General features: G+C 45.9%; 1 protein-coding gene and 1 long non-coding RNA gene across 3 annotated transcripts in view; both read right to left on the reverse strand.

Annotated features, from left to right (window-relative positions):
- Positions 1–15,028, reverse strand: part of LOC148395907 (uncharacterized) — a 34,697-nt gene extending 19,669 nt beyond the window's left edge. Inside the window, exon 1 of the long non-coding RNA XR_015859129.1 lies at positions 13,131–15,028. This is a non-coding gene — a long non-coding RNA (uncharacterized LOC148395907). The remainder of the gene's footprint in view (positions 1–13,130) is intronic.
- A 1,596-nt stretch (positions 15,029–16,624) lies between these two features.
- The window catches only part of LOC148395908 (uncharacterized), a 52,101-nt gene continuing 49,223 nt past the window's right edge, over positions 16,625–19,502 (reverse strand). For both annotated transcript variants that reach the window (XM_088379676.1, XM_088379677.1), the window contains exon 3: positions 16,625–19,446. In XM_088379676.1, the coding sequence (XP_088235802.1) occupies positions 17,552–18,490 (939 nt within the window). In that variant the 5' untranslated portion in view covers positions 18,491–19,446 and the 3' untranslated portion in view covers positions 16,625–17,551. The remainder of the gene's footprint in view (positions 19,447–19,502) is intronic.

A 19,502-nucleotide genomic window follows, 5' to 3' on the forward strand; every position in this document is an offset into this window, starting at 1 on the left:
TCCTGCGGAAGCTCAGGCGTGCATGTGCTCCTCAGGCAGTCCTGTCTACATTTTACCGTGGCACCATTGAGAGCGTCCTCACCAGTTGCATCGCTGTCTGGGGTGGTAACTGCACTGAACAGAACTTGAAGGCCCTTCAGCGCATAGTGAATACGGCTAGTAAGATTATTGGTGCTTCGCTCCCCTCCCTGAAGGACATTTACACCTCCCATCTCGCCCGCAAGGCAACCTCGATTGCCAGTGATGTGAGTCACCCGGCTCACTCTTTGTTTGACCTTCTGCCCTCTGGGAAAAGGTACAGGAGCCTGCGCTCCCGCACCACCAGAGTCGCCAACAGCTTCTTTCTCCAGGCTGTTAGGGCCCTGAACTCGCTACCCCCTTCTGCGTAGCGTGCGGCACTGTTGCGCTATTTTCGGGAATGTCTGCTGTACGCGCACTTGCTCCTTTTTTTTCTGCTCCTCTTATTTATTTATTGTTGTGTTATTTATTCATTATTTATTCAGCACGCTTTTGTTGTACTTGTTTACTTGTTTGTCTGTTGTGAGCCATGTCTTGTCACCGTGGGATAGGGGGGAACGAAATTTCGGTTTCTTTGTGTGTCTCTGGCATGTGGAGAAATTGACAATAAAGCTGACTTTGACTTTGACTTTGACTTTGATCCATAAACGAGGTACATCTCTCCGCCCCATTGTAGACAGCATAGGATCATACAACCTTTCAAAATCACTCACAGAAATAATAAAACCATTACTAGGACTCAGATGATCATTGCAAAAAGTCAAAACATCCCACTATCGAACTCAACCACATAAAAGTACAAAAACATGAAATGTTCATATCAAATGAGGTTATTTCACTCTTCACAAAAACACCCACACAGGCCACCATACACATAGTGCATGACAGATTATTGGCAGACAGGACACTCAAAAAGTGCACAAATCTAACAGTGTACTGTTCGATTACCTGTAGGATATCATTCAAACAGTACAGGACATCCTTCAGCTACTCCATCTCATTGCCACTTCCACATACTTCCAATTCAGAAACACAATTTACAGAAAGAAAGAAGGATTCCCCATGGGAGACCCACAGTCTGCCACCATGTGCAGTTTTTTCATGGAGGACCTGCAACAGAAAGAACTCAACAGCCCTGGATGAATACAGACCCACATTATGGGAACACTACATAGACGGCAATCTGGAAAAAGTGGAAACAGGACATACACAACACCTCACATACCATCTCAACAACATAGACACCACTGGCAGCATAAAATTCACTTACAAAGAGGAAACGGATCAATCCATAGCCTTTCCGGACATAAACATACACCACACAGACAACAGAGATATAAAAGTAAAAGTACACAGAAAACCCACACACACCGACCAATACCTGGCCTGGACATCTTAACACCCCACTATCCACAAACTGTCAGTATTCAGAGCATTACACGAACGTACAACAATAATCACGGACCAGGATGACAGAACACAGGAAGAAAAACACATACAACACGCACTTAAAAGGTGTCAGTATCCACAGTGGCAATAACTAAAAGTGAAGGACGGGTCATAAACAACACAACACAGGGAGAAAGCGCATCCACAGAGCCTTGATAAAACACAACATAAAAACCCCGGTCAAACCACACAACACTCCATCAGATACTAGTTCATCCAAAGGACAAAATACACACGCAAAATAAATGCAACTCCATATACGAGATCCCATGCAAATTATGCAATAAATCGTACATCGGGGAGACCGGGAGGAACTTTACTACGAGAAAAAACGAACACAAGGAGTTTGAGAAGGAGACAGCAACAAGACAAATGAGGAAAAAAAAGAACAAGCATAACAGGAACACTACAAGTCAGCCATCACCGACCATTGCAAAAAAGAAAATCACATAATGGCCTGGGAGAAGGCCAGACTCATCCGTAACGAAGAAAACAAACATCAGAGTTGGATCAGGGAGGCCATCGAGATCCGCAAGCGGGGCCTGAGGACCATCAACATGGACGAAGGAGCTTTCATGCTCTCTACCACCTGGAGCAGCATTCTGGAGGGGTGAACGGACAGGAGAGGGCGTGACTCACCTGTCAAATCTGACAGGTGAGCCACACCTCCATTCATCAGTTGATAGACACCTACACCAGTGACACTGATGAAGGCAAAAATACACGCCGAAACATGTAAGGTAAGTAAAACTACCTAAACGATTTTTCTGTGATAAAAGAACCAGTCAACTAATTTATAAGTGAAGACAAAATGAATTTAGTACAACTGTGGTAAGGTACTTCAGTTTTTATATTTTGTTATATGTTTTGATTTATATGCCAAATATAACTTTATAATTTGTCTTTCACAATTCATTTCCAAAAGGTAGGTAATAAGAGTGTTCTTTGATAATGAGATATGTGTTTGTATATATGTTGCAAAATATTGAGTTTTCATCCATCCATCCATCCTCTTCCGCTTATCTGGGATCGGTCACGGGGGCAGCAGCTTTAGGAGGCACTCCCAGACTTCCCTCTCCCCAGCCACTTCGTCTAGCTCATCCCTGGGGATCCCAAAGCGTTCCCAGGCCAGCTGAGACATAGTTTCTCCAGTGCGTCCTGGGGAGTCCACGGGGTCCCCTGCCGGTGGGACATGCTCGTAACATCTCCCCAACGAGGCATCCAGGAGGCATCCTAATGAGATGCCCGAGCCACCGCATCTAGCTCCTCTCAACGTGGAGGAGCAGCGGCTCGACTCAGCGTCTCTCCAGGATGACCGAGCTTTTCACCCTATCTCTAAGCCCGGACACCCTGCGGAGGAAACTCATCACTGCCGCTTGCGTTCGGGATCTTATTCTTTCGGTCACGACCCATAGCTTGTGACCATAGGTGAGGGCGGGAGCACAGATTGACCAGTAAATTGAGTGCTTTGCCTTTTGGTTCAGCTCTCTCTTCACCACGACGGACCGGTACATTACAGCCGACAGCCGACTGCACCGATCCGCCTGTCGATCTCACGCTCCATCCTGCCCTCACTCGAGAACAAGACCCCTAGATACTTGATTCCTCCACTTGGGGCAGGATCCCATTTCGGATCCGGAGAGGGCATTCCACCCTTCTCCGACTGAGGACCATGGACTAAGATTTGGAGGTGCTGAACCTCATCCCGACCGCTTCACACTCGGCTGTGAACTGCTCCAGTGAGAGCTAGAGATCACAACTTGAAAAAGCCAATAGCATCACTTTGCCTGCAAAACTGCTCCTCCTAAATCCATGATCGACGGACCCTCCTGTCCAGCACCCTTGAATAGACCTTACCAGGGAGGCTGAGGAGTATTTTCTCTGTAGTTGGTCCACACCCTTTGGTCCTCCTTCTCAAAGAGGGGAAGCACCACCCCACTCTCCCAATCCAGATGCACCGTCCCCGATGTCCACGTAATGCTGTAGAGGCGCGTCCACCATGACAGCCCCACAACATCCAGAGCCTTTAAAAACTCGGGACGAATCTCATCCACCCCTGGGGCCTTGCCTTGAGGAGTTTTTTAACTATCTCAGTGGCTTCGACACCAGAGATTGGTGGGTTCACCGGAGAGTCTCCAGGCCCTGCTTCCACAACGGAAGGCGTGTTGGTGGATTGAGGAGGTCTTCAAAGTATTCTCTCCTCTGACTCACGACCTCCCAAGTTGAGGTCAGCAGCAAGCCATCTCCACTGTAAACTGCTCCCCCCTCCTGAGACGCCGGATGGTGGACAAGAACATCCTCGAAGCCATCCGAAAGTCATTCTCCATTGCCTGGCCGAACTCCTGCCACGCCTCAGCAACTGCCAAAGCCGCGTTCCGCTTGGCCAACCGGTACCTGTCGGCTGCCTCCGGAGTCCCACAGGCCAAAACGGCCTGATAGGACTCATTCAGCTTGACGGCATCCCTTACTGCGAAGTTCCACCAGCGGGTTCGGGGATTGTCTATGACAGGCACCGACAACCTTATGGCCAGACCTCAGGTCGGCTGCCTCAACAATGGAGGCACGGAACATTGTCCATTCGAATACACCATTGGAGTCATGCGGCTCCCCAATTGGGTATGCGGCTCCCCAATGGGGTCATGCGGACCCCAAACCCCGGCTACTTTTCAGTGGTTTTTCACACTTGCCGTTCTCATCCCTGGAACCAGCCGCGCCAAGAGGGTGCCGTGCCACGAGGGTAGCGCGAGGGCACCGAGAAAACGCCGCGCCCAGAGAACTCTGTGCCAAAAAGTTGTCGCAACAATAGGGGGCCAGAAGGGCGCCGCGCCATGAGGGCGTCGTGTCGAGAGGGCCTGCGGGCTGTGCTGAGACGGCACTGCGGCGAGAGACCACTGCGCCTAGAGGGAACCGCCCCGAAAGGGCACCTTCCCGAAAGGGTGCCACACCAAGATGGCGCATCCCCGAAAGGGCGCCGCGCCAAGAGGGTGCCATGACGAGAGCGGGACACGCTGTCTTAAAAGGGCCTCACCATGAGAGGGCGTCACACTGCCAGGGAGCCGCTCCTTCTCGGCAAAAGCCATCTCGGCGCAGTGCGCAACCCTTGGCGTGGTGGCGAATGTGCGCAGCGCTGAAAGGACAACGCGGTGAGAGGGCGCCGCGGTGAGAGTGCCCTGCGTGACGGCAAAGGGATCGTCGTGACAGGGTGCCGCGCAGAGAGGGCGCCACGCCGAGAGGGCGTTGCACCGCGCTGCATTGCTTCATCGCGCTGCACCGCGCTGCACCGCGCTATGGTGCTGCACCGCGCTGCACCGTGCTGCACCGCGCGGTACATGGGTGAGTCTTTGGGTGTGTGATTGTGATTCTAGTGTGTGTGATTATTGTATGAAGTGTGTGTGTGTGTGCGCGCGCGCGTGCGTATGTGATTCTGCAACAGAGAAATACTGCACATAAGTCAACGCTCAACTTCTGACGTCACACATTATTAGTAGACAGCACACATTACATAACTAACTGTGCGTAATGGTTCCGCTATACTAAATAACCCTGAATGAAATACTCTCGGTAACGTACTAAACATAAGTCATCGAGACAACAAAATACATTTGCTGGCGACCGTTAGTCGCTGTGCCGCTGCGTAACGGCTGTAGTCATGCGTGTACGCTGCGCGTACGATACGAGACAAACTTAAAGGAGCGCGCCGAAGCTGTCAATCTCATGAAAATTTAAATATGTAAACTAAAGTACAATCACATTTGTAAATGAATGGCTTCTGGTTTTTGAAATGTAAATAAACCAATCTACTGTGATAAAACAACAAAATTGCAAGAACTGCATTAACCATCAAAGTGAAGTCTAACTGTAACTGTAGTCTTGAAACAAATATGCATAAGGAAAAACATTGCAATAAAATAATGCAAACTGCTACCGCTATTGTTGGGGAGCCTGAAGATGTTGTGTTCTTCGCTCTCGGGTGTCGGTCAAAACCAGTGACATGCGGTGAGGTACATGACTGGGGAGGCACTGATGTCATCCCCCTCGGTAAAATTTGTCTGGCACCTAACCGTGTCACAAAAAATGTTGTGGAACGCTGCTCTAGTGTGGCCTATTCATTATTTGATTTGAACTATTTTAATTAAAATCTCATATCAGCAGTCTTCACACATAAAGACACTCAATAAAGCACATGTAATATTAAACTTGTTTTCGATCGTGCGTACCACTCCGTTCCGAAGTCCCGTTGTCCAAATCAAACCTTTTAACTCCGGAGTTACTCTTACTTGACTGATGACCTCCTGCTTCGACTGAAATTCCATAGCTGAAATTTGTTTGGATATGTAATTCTCCATTGTAAAATGAATATAAGTTGCTCCGGAGTATTAGTCGCATTTTGGGGGAAATTTATTCGAAAAAATTCAACACCAAGAACAGACATGAACGAGCAACAACAAGATACGGTATGTAAAGGGAAATGTGCTTTCGGGAGTTTGGAAACATATTTTTTAAGGTTGTGTTAAACTTATAATCATATTAATATCTAGTATTGAAGTGCTCGTGTGGATTGGTGGGTGGCGAAGAATGTGCAGGCAAACTGCATGAACTTGTTTTCTTCGAAGTGTTGTGGAATAGGCCCAGATAGGGAGTACCGGACGAGAACACCTCAAGGTCGGTGAGAAACGAGAACAGCACGTCTATGTGGCCGGGCTTTGCGGGGAAAACCCAACCGCCTGACCTTAGCAACACCTGGACGGGGAGGAGATGGCCATCGACCAATCATCTCACAATGTTTTGCATGCTTTAATATTCATATTGTGTTTCTTCAAAACTGGGCAACCCGGAAGAATGTGTTGTTAGAGATTTGCTCACTCCAACTTATTTCGCATGAACCACACGAGAGACAAGCAAGTTCTTTTAGACACCTGCAGGTGGAGAGTTCACACGTTGAAGGAGTGAAGTCTGAAGCTCTCCCAACTGCAAGGACATATTTATTAAGAGAAAGAGTGGGGGCAAGAGTAGTGCTCTAGTCAAAACATATCAGGGGGTGTTTTACAACCTTGTATAGAATGGGATTCATTACCGGTTGCATTCCAACATAATCATACGATAAGGATACTCTGTAAAACCCTAACATGTGTCGTCTTTTGGTGGTCACAAAAACGCACGAGTTTTAGTGTGAGGGACCCGGGACCCAGGCCTGTATGAGTGCGCTTTGTCAGGAATAAACAATTGGTAAATTTGGTCTGATTGATCTACTGGTCTTCTCTTTGACAGAACAAACTCGCAAAATTGTTAGGTCCGCCAGTGTGTGGATTAGGACATAGCAATTTATGTGTTAAGTGTTGATCGCAATTTGGAGTCAGATCAATAACTAAAATCCGTAATCTAACAGTATGCTAACGTAACATAAACACAAACGAGAAGCTGAGAACGGGCCTGATAATAATAACTATAACATAAATAACACCTTTATCAAAACATCTGTGTCACTCCAAATCATTAAAGCCATCGATCAAGTTGGTCCTCCTTTATGTAAACAAGTCCGACGTCAGCGGCGCGTTGCAGTTCAAAATTTTCTACAGGCCCATATAACAATATATAAACTATGCATGAAATAACAATAATATAAACAACAATTTTATTGAACCATCCCTGTCACTCCAAATCAATAAATCCATCAGAATCTTCGTCTTCCGTGTCACTTGAAAAAAAAGAAAAAAAGAAAAAAAACACAGCTTTTGACGCTGGAAAGGCTACGTGCGCTGCGGACGTCAGACTAGATATATCAAATAAATGTAATATAAACAACAATTTTATCAAACCATCGGTGTCACTCCAAACCAATAAATTCATCAGAATCTTTGTCTTCTGTGTCAAAAGAAAAAAAAAAAAAAACAGCTGTCGATTCCGGACCTAGGTGCGCCGCTAACGTCAGCCTCGTTGTCAGTTGGTGGCTCCAATTATTCCACAGATCTACGTGTATATAACTATAATGTAGCGTTACCAAAGTACCAGTTAAGACATGGGTTTGGTAACAGGTGTTGTGCTCGATTTGGTTCCCCCCATGAGATTTTGTTCCCCCTGCCGAGGGAGCGCGCACGCCTTGTTTGGAAAGCGAAAAACTGATGCCATACTGCGTCGTACGGCGTCAGCGCTATATTGTTTTCAATAAAAACATGAAGAACTCACGTTTAAGTCGGTCAATTTTAATTTTTACAAAGGCTTATTCTCATTTGATTTCTTTAAGTTCATCCGCGTTCTGCCATTGAAGCGGGGTGCATTCAAAGACCGGTCATGCGACGGAAAACTCATTCACTTCACCAAAAAGCAACGATATAATTACGTGAGCTCTTCGCATATTACATATTACAAAGGAGATTTTATAATTAATTGTGATCATTCATCCATCCATTTTATTACTCAGGTATTTTCAAAGCAAATTAATATTGTTGCATTTATTAATTTGCTTTATAATGACAGCACAATATAATTAAAAGCTGACACTAAAGCAATGTCAAACGGCGGCCCCGTGAGAATAAGTACCCCCCTCCTCCCTTATTTTGAGAACGGTGAGTGCTGGACTCCAACTGGTTTTTTTTTCTGTCTTCCTGGGGGTCTGTTCAGGTAGTGTGGCAAATTTGAACAGGTTCCCTCATTCCTAGGCCAAATTACAGGGGGGAACACATCCTCACGGCGGCCCCATGAGGATATGTTCCCCGCCTTATTTTGAGAACGGTGAGTGCTGGACTCAGAGTGGTTTTTTTTCTGTCTTCCTGGGGGTCTGTTCAGGTAGTGTGGCAAATTTGAACAGGTTCCCTCATTCCTAGGTCAAATTACAGGGGGGGACACATCCTCACGGCGGCCCCGTGAGGATATGTCCCCCCCCCCCCCCCCCCCCTTATTTTGAGAACGGTGAGTGCTGTACTCCAACTGGCTCTTTTTCTGTCTTCCTGGGGGTCTGTTCAGGTAGTGGGGCAAATTTGAACAGGTTCCCTAATTCCTAGGCCAAATTACATGGGGGAACACATCCTCACAGCGGCCCCGTGAGGGAATGATCCCCCCTCATTTTGAGAACGGTGAGTGCTGGACTCCAACTGTTTTTTTTTCTGTCTTCCTGGGAGTCTGTTCAGGTTGTGTGGCAAATTTGAACAGGTTCCCTCATTCCTAGGCCAAATTACAGGGAGGGAACACATCCTCACGGCGGCCCCGTGAGGATATGTCCCCCCCCCCCCCTATTTAGAGAACGGTGAGTGCTGGACTCCAACTGGCTCTTTTTCTGTCTTCCTGGGGGTCTGTTCAGGTAGTGTGACGTTATCTGAACAGGTTCCCTCATTCCTGGGCCAAATTACAGGGGGGAACATATCCTCACGGCGGCCCCGTGAGAATATGTTCCCCCCGTTTAGAGAAAGGTGAGACCTGGACCTACACTGACTTTTTTTTTTTTGTCTTTCTGGGGGTCTGTTCAGGTGATGTGGCAAACCTGAACCGGTTGTCTCATTTCTAGCCCAAGTTACAGAGGGGGGAATACATCCTCACGGGGCAACTTTACAATATTGGATACTAAATAAATAAATAAACAAATAGATATTTTTGTTTTCCTTCTTTTGGTCAAACAATATTGTCTGGAATTCAAACTTGTCACCAAATAGCCCCAATGCTTCTATTAGAAACTGGTAAGTAATATTCACCCAAGAGATGTTATTGCCACCCAAAGAATGGTCTTGACTGTGCTATCAATGCTATATACAACTTAGTTAAGTTTTACACAGGGAAGTACTATAGCAATCCTTGTGTCTTTGTTTTCACAGATGATTTATCTAACTTGTGCTTTTTTTGTGGGAAAGCTACACATGACACAGACAACAGATGGGTAATTATGTCCGGTCTTGTTAACTAATGCATGTGATGATTAAGAAATATATTGAATTACAAATTCATTGTAAATTGTTGTCTGTTGTTCTATGTTTTTAACAGTGCACATTTTGATGTTTATAACTTCCTAACGTATAATATTTTAAAATGTATGTGCTGCATTGTATAATCTTGGTTTTTTCTTTGTTTACCAGATTCAGTGTGACGAGTGTTGCAGGTGGTTCCATCTTGTGTGTCGGGGAGCCTCCAACCGAAGGCTCTTTTTTGTGTACATGTACAGAGATTAAATGCTAAATATTTGAAGCTTGCTTGAAGAACATTTTGCTTTTTTAAATTTCTTAATAAAGTTTAAAGTTATTATTTTTTATGTATGTTATATGATTAAGAAACAAAGTTCTTTGACCAAAATAAGGACAACGAAATTGATAAAGTGCAGTAATAAAGGTATCACTGCATAAATCATTTATTTATTTTTTCTTCTCCGTTATTAAGTTCGAACTGCACAAAGCATTCAAGAATTTCCTCACTATGAGTATTCAGCATACAATAGTTAAAAGGAACATTTGTAACCCTCTCCTAAAATATGTATTGGTTTAGCTTTTCAAACATGTAAATCGAAATGCACCTCATTAATTAAACACACACACATATACACCGTTTTGAATGGGGGTAACATTTCTTCGCGGGGTTGCCGTGAGGATATGTTCCCCCCTGTAATTTGGCCTAGGAATGAGGGAACCTGTTCAAATTTGCCACACAACCTGAACAGACTCCCAGGAAGACAGAAAAAAAACAGTTGGAGTCCAGCACTCAACGTTCTCAAAATGAGGGGGGATCATTCCCTCACGGGGCCGCTGTGAGGATGTGTTCCACCCCTGTAAATTGGCCGAGGAATGACGGAACCTGTTCAAATTTGCCACACTACCTGAACAGACCCCCAGGAAGACAGAAAAAGAGCCAGTTGAAGTCCAGGACTCACCGTTCTCAAAATGGGGGGGAACATATCCTCACGGGGCCGCCGTGAGGATGTGTTCCCCCCTATAATTTGGCCTAGGAATGAGGGAACCTGTTCAAATTTGCCACACTACCTGAACAGACCCCCAGGAAGACAGAAAAAAAAACAGTTGGAGTCCAGCACTCACCGTTCTCAAAATAAGGGGGGGGGGGGTACTTATTCTCACGGGGCCGCCGTTTGACATCGCTTTAGTGTCAGCTTTTAATTATATTTTAAAGCAAATTAATAAATGCAACAATATTAATTTGCTTTGAAAATACCTGAGTAATAAAATGGATGGATGAATGATCACAATTAATTATAAAGTCTCCTTTGTAATATATACTCCTTGTAGCATGTAATGGTAGCCAAAAAGAGGAGTTTCTTTGCATCGAGGTTTATGCAAAGAGCTCACGTAATTATATTGTTGCTTTTTGGTGAAGTGAATGAGTGTTCCGTCTGTACAACTGGTCTTTGAATGCATCCCGCTTCAACGGCAGAACGCTGATGAACTTACAGATATCAAATGAGAATAATCCTTTCTAAAAATTAAAATTGACTGACGCAAATGTGAATTCTTCATGGTTTTATTGAAACAACATAGTGATGACCCCATACGGAATCGGTTTTTTGCTTTCCAAATAAGGCGTGCGCGCTCCCGCGGCAGGGGGAACAAAATCTCACGGGGGAACCAAATTGAGCACAACACCGGCTCTTTATTTCACAAATCAAGAGCTCAACATGTGAGCCAACACACACAAGCGCCCCGGATCGCTCTCCCCCCCCCCCCCCCCCCCCCCTGCTGCCTTCACGGCCTCCCTAGAAAATTGTAAACGACTGAAGTCTCCAGGCTGTTAGGACCCTGAACTCGCTACCCCCTTCTGCGTAGCGTGCGGCACTGTTGCGCTATTTTCTGGAATGTCTGCTGTACGCGCATTTGCTCCTTCTTTTTTTTTTTTGCTCCTCTTATTTATTTATTTGTTGTGTTATTTATTCATTATTTATTCAGCACGCTGTTGTTATACTTGTTTACTTGTTTGTCTGTTGTGGGCCATGTCTTGTCACCGTGGGATAGGGGGGAACGAAATTTCGGTTTCTTTGTGCGTCTTTGGCTTGTGGAGAAATTGACAATAAAGCTGACTTTGACTTTGAAAAAAAAAAAAGTCTAACAACATACACGTTGCTACTCTAAATAAACTATATATCAATAACTATGATATAAAATAACAAGTTTATCGAATAATCTGTGTCACTCCAAATCATTAAATCTCCTGACTTCGGAAGTCAGTGAATGGAACTCATTGTCAGTGAGAATCCAATTAATCCACAGCCATAGTGCGCCCTCATGCAGCATGTATGAGTCAAAGTCAGATCTAGCCTGGAATAGAAAGGAATCAACAGAATGTTGATTTTGTGATGTGTAACTACAGTGCAGGGGTGTCCAGCTCAATCTTTGATCTTGCAAGATTACGATAGACCCCTCACGCTAGGTTAGATTAGATTAGGCCTAGAAGATATCTGTAGTGTCGTCCAAGGTTGAGCATCTGGAGAAACAGAAAAACAACCAATACATTTTGGAGCATTGCTACTAAAATACATAAAGTTAGTCATCAATGGAGACTTCTTTGAGATTGACTGGATGTCACTTCCTCCAGCCCCAGTTAGAATCCTGGAACTTGTGTACTGCTCCAGCAAAGAAACACAATGTATGAAGGGGAGATGCACGTGCAAATCAAACGACCTACCTTGTACAGACGTGTGTGTTTGGACTGTCTGAACGCTGTAAATTACAAATGGTAATGTTGTTATTGTGTGACCAATATAAATGTTCTCTACCACTATAACCCTCTCTTTGGTCTTGTTTAATGGTATTGCACTACCCACAACATGCTAGTGTAACACCCAACAAGAATGTGAAACAAGTATTATTAGCATTGGGTTAGGGTTGTTTGACTAACTTTTATGTTAGATTACTATCTGAGAAAGACGGTAAGGCAAAACCAGGAGTTACTGTAGCTACTCTCTGTAACGTAAATTAGCCATGTGTAATCTCTGAAGCCAAAATTGACTGCATATAAACTGCTGATGATTCCTAACATCCTATCACATTTTAGGGCTTTTCACAAATCATTGAGATCTGTTCTTAGCCTGTCTTAGGCTATCCGTAGCCATTTTCAATATGAATTTATATTAAATAAGAGCTTACCAAGTGCAAACAAAGTCCATTGTTGTCAATAGACCAGAGGCAATATTTACTTCCTAGTTCCTGAGTTGGAGGAATGCCATTGGGAGACATCAAGTCACGTTGTTACGAGTTTTGATTGGTTCTGCAGCAAGGACCACTTTGCGGCAGTGCCTGTTGCGTTTTGCAATCAAACATTGATTTTCATAAAACGATGACCAAAAAACATCTCCCAACAATCAGAAATGTGTTAATATAAAATCTATGTAGGTCAGGAGTAGGGTGTGTGTGGTTTGTGGTGTGGTGTGTGTGTGTGTGGGGGGGGGGGGGGGGGGGGGGGTGAGTCTGCAAGAGACAGAAATACACGTCAACGCTCAACTTCTAAAGTTCTACAGTTCCGCTATACTAAATAACCATTTATGAAATACTCTCGGCAACACACGAAACATAAGTCATCGAGACAACAAAATACATTTGCTGCGTAACGGCTACTCGTACGATGCAAGGCAAACTTAAAGAAGCGCGCCGGAGTTGTCAATCAAACGGCGCACACGAAGCAAACCGCGACCGGACAAACGGCACAACAGTGGAAAGTAGTAACAATGAAATGTATATACTCACTTTGTGTCAAAGACGCACACGATCTCAGAAACATACTCAGTCGATACCTGCAACCTTTAACTTACCGTTGCGCACAAACTCTAACAATCGCGATAAGCTGAGGTAACTCACGCGAGACATAAGGCGCTGGGACGTAACTTCGCTGTGAAGGTATCTGGCGACATCTAGTGTTGTGAATGATTATATTGTCTAGACCCGGAATGTAAGACGACCCCCACTTTTTCAGTCTAATTTTCTTTCTTAATTTCAAAAAACAAAAACAAAACAAAAAACTGCAGAAATTCTAAAGAAAGATAACACAGTATACGTACTGTATCAAAGTTCGTGTGGATCGAGCTTATTGTCGCGTTTGCCATGCAAGACTCCCGCGCCAACTGACACACACACACCGGACTCATATTTTGCGATTATTTTTTTTTTAATTTAACCGTTTTGCGCACGACTTTCCACTTTTCGCCATGATCAGCTTTAATGCTCCCACTTGCTCCCTATATATATATATATATATATATATATAAAAAACTCCAAGCTGCCAAGTTACTGTTAACACTAGTACGCTTGATTAGATTAGAACAAAAGTGAATTGGAGTGGGCGGCTCCGTGAAGCACTGGGTAGCGCGTCCGCCTCACAGTTAGGAAGGTGCGGGTTCGATTCCACCTCCGGCCCTCCCTGTGTGGAGTTTGCATGTTCTCCCCGGGCCCGCGTAGGTCTTCTCCGGGCAGTCCGGTTTCCTCCCACATCCCAAAAACATGCTTGGTAGGCCGATTGAGCGCTCCAAATTGTCCCTAGGTGTAAGTGCGAGTGCAAATGGTTGTTTGTCTCTGTGTGGCCTGCAATTGGCTAGTAACCGGTTCAGGGTGTCCCCCGCCTACTGCCCGATGACGGCTGGCATAGGCTCCAGCACACCCGCAACCCCCGTGGGGACTAAGCGGTTCAGAAGATGGATGGATGGATGGATGGATGGATGGATGGATGGATGGATGGATGGATGGATGGATGGATGGATGGATGGATGGATGGATGGATGGATGGATGGATGGATGGATGGATTGGAGTGCATTTATAGTTGAATTCAAGAATGCACAGAATCCCCACGACCTCACCATATGCATCCTGTGCAGTGTAATATTCAATGATTGCAAAGGTGACTGAGAGGGTGACACTACTTCGCGGATTTTCACCTATCGCGGAAGGTCTTGGTACCAATTATCCGTGATAAACGAGGGATTACTGTACTGCCTATTTAATCTCCGGACTCTCGTCTTCACACTGTTGGTTCGTCCTCTTACCCTGCCTGTAACGCTGCCCCTGTGCTCACTGCGCTCTGCCCAAACAATTCCCGTTGCCGACCTTACCCGTGTACTGACCCAACTCGCTTTGCTCGCTGCCCGCCCTGACCACTTGCCTGTCCTTAACTACTATAAGTACTATAAGTACTATAAGTAGCAGTTTATTTTCATAGTTTGGCTGGGGGTGCGATTTATACTCCGGAGTGATTTATGTTAAATTATTAACACATTATTACTTGGTTATTAGCATATTACTTACTTACTAGTATATCACTTCACATGTTATTTTGATACTAAACCGCATAAGGGCGCTCTAGACCTGCAGAATAATTGGAACTGCAACTGACGATGAGTCTGATGTCAGTGCCGCAACTACTTCCGGAGTCAGCGGAGTTGTTTATAAGTGACACAGTGGACGAAGATTTCAATGGATTTAATGATTTGGAGTGACACGGATGGTTCGAGAAAGTTATGTTTTAGTTATTTGATATACAGGACTGTCTCGGAAAAATTAGAATATTATGATGAAATGCAATTAAAAAAAAGTCATACATTCTGGATTCATTACAAATCAACAGAAATATTGTAAGCCTTTTATTATTTTAATATTGCTGATTATGGCTTACAGTTTAAGAAAACTCAAGAATCCTATCTCAAAGTATTAGAATATTTCCTCAGACCAAGTAAAAAAAAAAGATTTATAACAGCAAAACAAAATCAAACATTTGAAAATGTCCATTAATGCACTCAGTACTTGGTTGGGAATCCTTTTGCTCAGATTACTGCATCAATGTGGCGTGGCATGGAGGCAATCAGCCTGTGGCATTGCTGAGGTGTTATGGATGCCCAGGATGCTTCAGTAACGGCCTTTAGCTCATTTGCATTGTTGTCTTTCAGCTTCTTCTTCACAATACCCCACAAATTCTCTTTGGGGTTCAGGTCAGAGGAATTGGTAGGCGAATCGAGGACAGTAATGCTATGGTCAGTACACCGTTTACTGGTGGTTTTGGCACTGTGGGCAGGTGCCAGATCATGCTGGAAAATGAAATCATCATCTCCTTAGAGCTTTTCAGCAGACGGAAGCATGCAGTGCTCTAAAATCTCTTGGTACATAGCTGCATTTACTCTGGACTTGATGAAACACAGTGGACCAACACCAGCAGCTGATATGGCTCCCCAAACCATCGCTGACTGTGGGAACTTCACACTGGATTTCAAGCGACTTGGATTTTACTCCTCTCCAATCTTTCTCCAAACTCTGGCGCCTTGACTTCCAAAGGAAATACAAAACTTGCTTTCGTTTGAAAAGAGGACTTTGGACCACTCTGCAACTGTCCAGTGCTTCTTTTCCATACCCCAAGTCAGACGTTTCTTCCGTTGTCTTGAGTTCAGAAGTGGCCTTACCATGGGAATACGGCTATTGTAGCCCATTTCCCGGACACGTTTCTGAACAGTGGCTTTTGATACCTGGACTCCAGCTTCAGTCCACTGTCTTTGAAGCTCCTCCAAATTCTGGAAGCGACTCTTCTTCACAATGCTGTTAAGGCTGTGGTCATCTCTCTTGGTTGTGCGGCGTTTCTTGCCACATTTCCCCCTTCCAACAGACTTTTTGTGTATGTGCTTTGAAACTGAACTCTGTGAACAACTTGCTCTTTAAGAAATTTCTTTTTCTGTTTTACCCTCCTGATGGAGGGTGTCAATGATGGTCCTCTGGACAGCAGTCAGATCAGCAGTCTTCCCCATACTTGTGATTTAGTTTACTGAACCAAGCTGAGTGTTTTTCAATGCTCAGAAGTGAATTAGATGATTCAAGTGATTAGTTGAATACCCTATTCGTATACTTTTTCATGATATTCTAATATTTTGAGATAGGATATTTGAGTTTTCTTAAGCTGTATGCCATAATCAGCAATATTAAAATAATAAAAGGATGGCAATATTTCAGATGAGTTGTAATGAATCCAGAATGTATGACATTTTTGTTTTTTTTAATTGCATTTCAGAAAATAAAGAACTTTATTACAATATTCTAATTTTCTGACACAGTCCTGTACACAACCAACCAACCAACCAACCAACCAACCAACCAACCAACCAACCAACCAACCAACCAACCAACCAACCAACCAACCAACCAACCAAAAGATATTTGAGTTTTCTTATGCCATAAACAGCAATATCAAAATAATAAAAGGCTTGCAATATTTCAGTTGATTTGTAATGAATCCAGAATTTATGAAATTTTTGTTTTTTTAATTGCATTACAGAAAATAAAGAATTTTATCACAATATTCTAATTTTCTGAGACAGTCCTCTACTGTAATCCCTCGTTTATTGCAAATAATTGGTTCCAAAAACCACCCGCGATAAGTGAAATCCGCAAAGTATTTATTTGTAATTTTTTTGTGTCAATAAATGTATATTGTCATGGAAGGAATGGAGCAGGGCGACCAAATGCAGCTTGGACCAGGGTTTATTGGAGAACTCAAAGACAGACTATAAGAAGCTCGACTAGGGACAAGACTAACTGAACAAAAAGACAAGATAAAGACAGGAACGACGAAGACAGACGAGATGAGAACAATCCGACAGGGGTGTGACACGCACACAGGACTTATATACGCGACAGGTAACGAGAGGGAGGTGACTGTGATTAACATAGATTGAGAGTAGACACAGGAAGGGAGGGGTGAGCACACAGACACTGACAGTACCCCCCCACAAGGGACGGCTCCCGACGTCCCAAAAATCCGAAACCCCCACGCGGTGAGCGGGGGTGATGGAAAGAAGTGCACCAGTCCAAACGACCTCACTGGCCTATGGCAAAGTCCTAACCGTGCTCGGTGGCAACTCTGGGGACATGGACCGCAATCGGCGGCTACTTAGGGACATCAAAGTCAAAGTCAGCTTTATTGTCAATTTCTCCACATGCCAAAGACACACAAAGAAACCGAAATTTCGTTCCCGCCTATCCCACGGTGACAAGACATGGCCCACCCACAACAGACAAACAAGTAAACAAGTATAACAACAGCGTGCTGAATAAATAATGAATAAATAACACAACAAATAAATAAATAAGAGGAGCAAAAAAAAGGATCAAGTGAGCGTACATGAACCGCAATCGGCGGCTACTCGGAGGACACGAACCGCGATCGGCGGCTACTCAGGGGAAACGAGCCGCAATCGGCGGCTACTCGGGGGACAAGAACCGCAATCGGCGGCAACTCTGGAATACGAACCGCAATCGGCGGCAACTCTGGAACACGAACCGCAATCGGCGGCAACTCTAGGGACACCAACCGCAATCGGCGGCAACTTGGGGGACATGAACCACAATCAGCGGCAACTTGGGGGACAGAACCCCAATCGGCGGACACTCGGGGGACAGAACCGCAATTGGCGGACACATGGCGGGTCCTGATGGTGCCGGGAGGAACTCCGATGGCGGCCGCGGGTCCGGCGTCGCGGGAGCGAAGTCCGATGACAGTCACGGAGCCGATGGCGCCGGGAGGAACTCCGATGGCGGCTGTGAGTCTGGCATCGCTGGAGCAAAGTCCGATGGCGGCCGCATAGTCCGTGGCGCTGGAACAAGCTCGGACGACAGACTTGGACCGGGTGTCGCAGCGGGAGCTGATGGAGGAAGGTCCGCATGGTGTGGAGGGGTTTGTGTGTCCTAATGATCCAAGCCAAGTTGTCTGTATACGTATATGTATATTATGGTGGAGGGGTTTGTCACGTGGCTGCGTCACCTGCCACTCGGCCACGGCCCCAATCAGTTGAATCTGAAGCTGTCCGTCTGAGTCCCCTTGCATATTTAATGCTTTCCTTGTTCGGCCTGTCTTGATCGCCCGCTTGCGTGGTCGATCGTTCTTCTTGGTGTGTTCCAGCCCGTAGCCAGCCCGACCCAGTGCAGCCTGGTCCGTCATCCAGCCCCCTTTCCGTGACGGCAACACCCCCGTCCGATCGCCGCTGCAGCGCTCTCCTGCTCCCTTCCTTCCCTGCAATAAAGTCTGTGTCGCTCTGCATTTGGCTGTACTGCCTGTTTCCTCACAGTACAGACTGACCATCACGATGCAGCCAGCGAGCGACCAGACGGCATTGCCCTGACTTTAGCGGACCGAGACCACAGTCTGTCGGTGGAGATCCGAACCTTGATTGAGGAGTGTCAGCAACAGCAGCATCAGCTGCAGCAACAGCAGCAGCAAATCAAGCAGTCCGGGTCACCACCCTCTCTTGGGACATTGAGCGCCAGGTGAAGGCAGCCTCACGCGACCAACCCGGCCTCAGCAATTGCCCGGAGGGTCTCCTATTCATCCCTGAAGACCTTCGGGCATCCGTCCTGCAGTGGGCGCACGACTCCCGTCTTGCCTGTCATCCCGGGGCTACCCGGACGAGGTACGTGGTGGCCCAACATTTTTGGTGGGCCACCTGGAAGGAGGACACTCGCGATTAAATCCGGGCCTGCCCCATCTGTAAATGTATTAAGTCGTCTAACCGTCCTCCGGCAGGGCTGCTCTAACCCTTGCCAGTTCCCCGGCGCCCCTGGTCTCATTTGTCTGTTGATTTTTGTCACGGGTCTTCTGCCCTCCGAGGGGAACACAGTGGTTCTCACGGTCGTGGACCGTTTTAGTAAGATGGCGCACTTCATTCCCTTGCCTAAGCTCCCACCCGCAAAGCAGACTGCGTCGATTCTGCTGCGGGAGGTGTTTCGACACCACGGTCTCCCGCAGGACAATGTGTTGGACCGTGGCCCGCAATTCGCTTCCGCCTTTTGGGCAGAGTTCTGTCGGCTCTTCGGCCAGCCTTTCCTCGGGCTTTCACCCGCAGTCTAATGGGCAAGCGGGGCGCCTTAATCAGGAGCTGGGCAAGTCTCTCCGGTGTATGGCCGCCGGAGATCAGCGTGGATGGGACAAACAGCTTCCAGTTCTGCTACGGGCCTCTCACCATTCCACTGCATCTTCAGGTACCAACCGCCTCTGTTCGACCACCAGGAGCGAAGTGCGGCGTGCCTGTCGGCCCTGGCCTGTGTCGAGTAACATGGTGGATGGGGAGAAAAGATGGTGCGAAAAGTGAGTATGG

The sequence above is a fragment of the Syngnathus floridae genome, chromosome 6 (assembly GCF_059516105.1).
Source record: "Syngnathus floridae isolate MCC-2025c chromosome 6, RoL_Sflo_1.0, whole genome shotgun sequence".
NCBI classification, from domain to species: Eukaryota; Metazoa; Chordata; class Actinopteri; order Syngnathiformes; family Syngnathidae; genus Syngnathus; species Syngnathus floridae.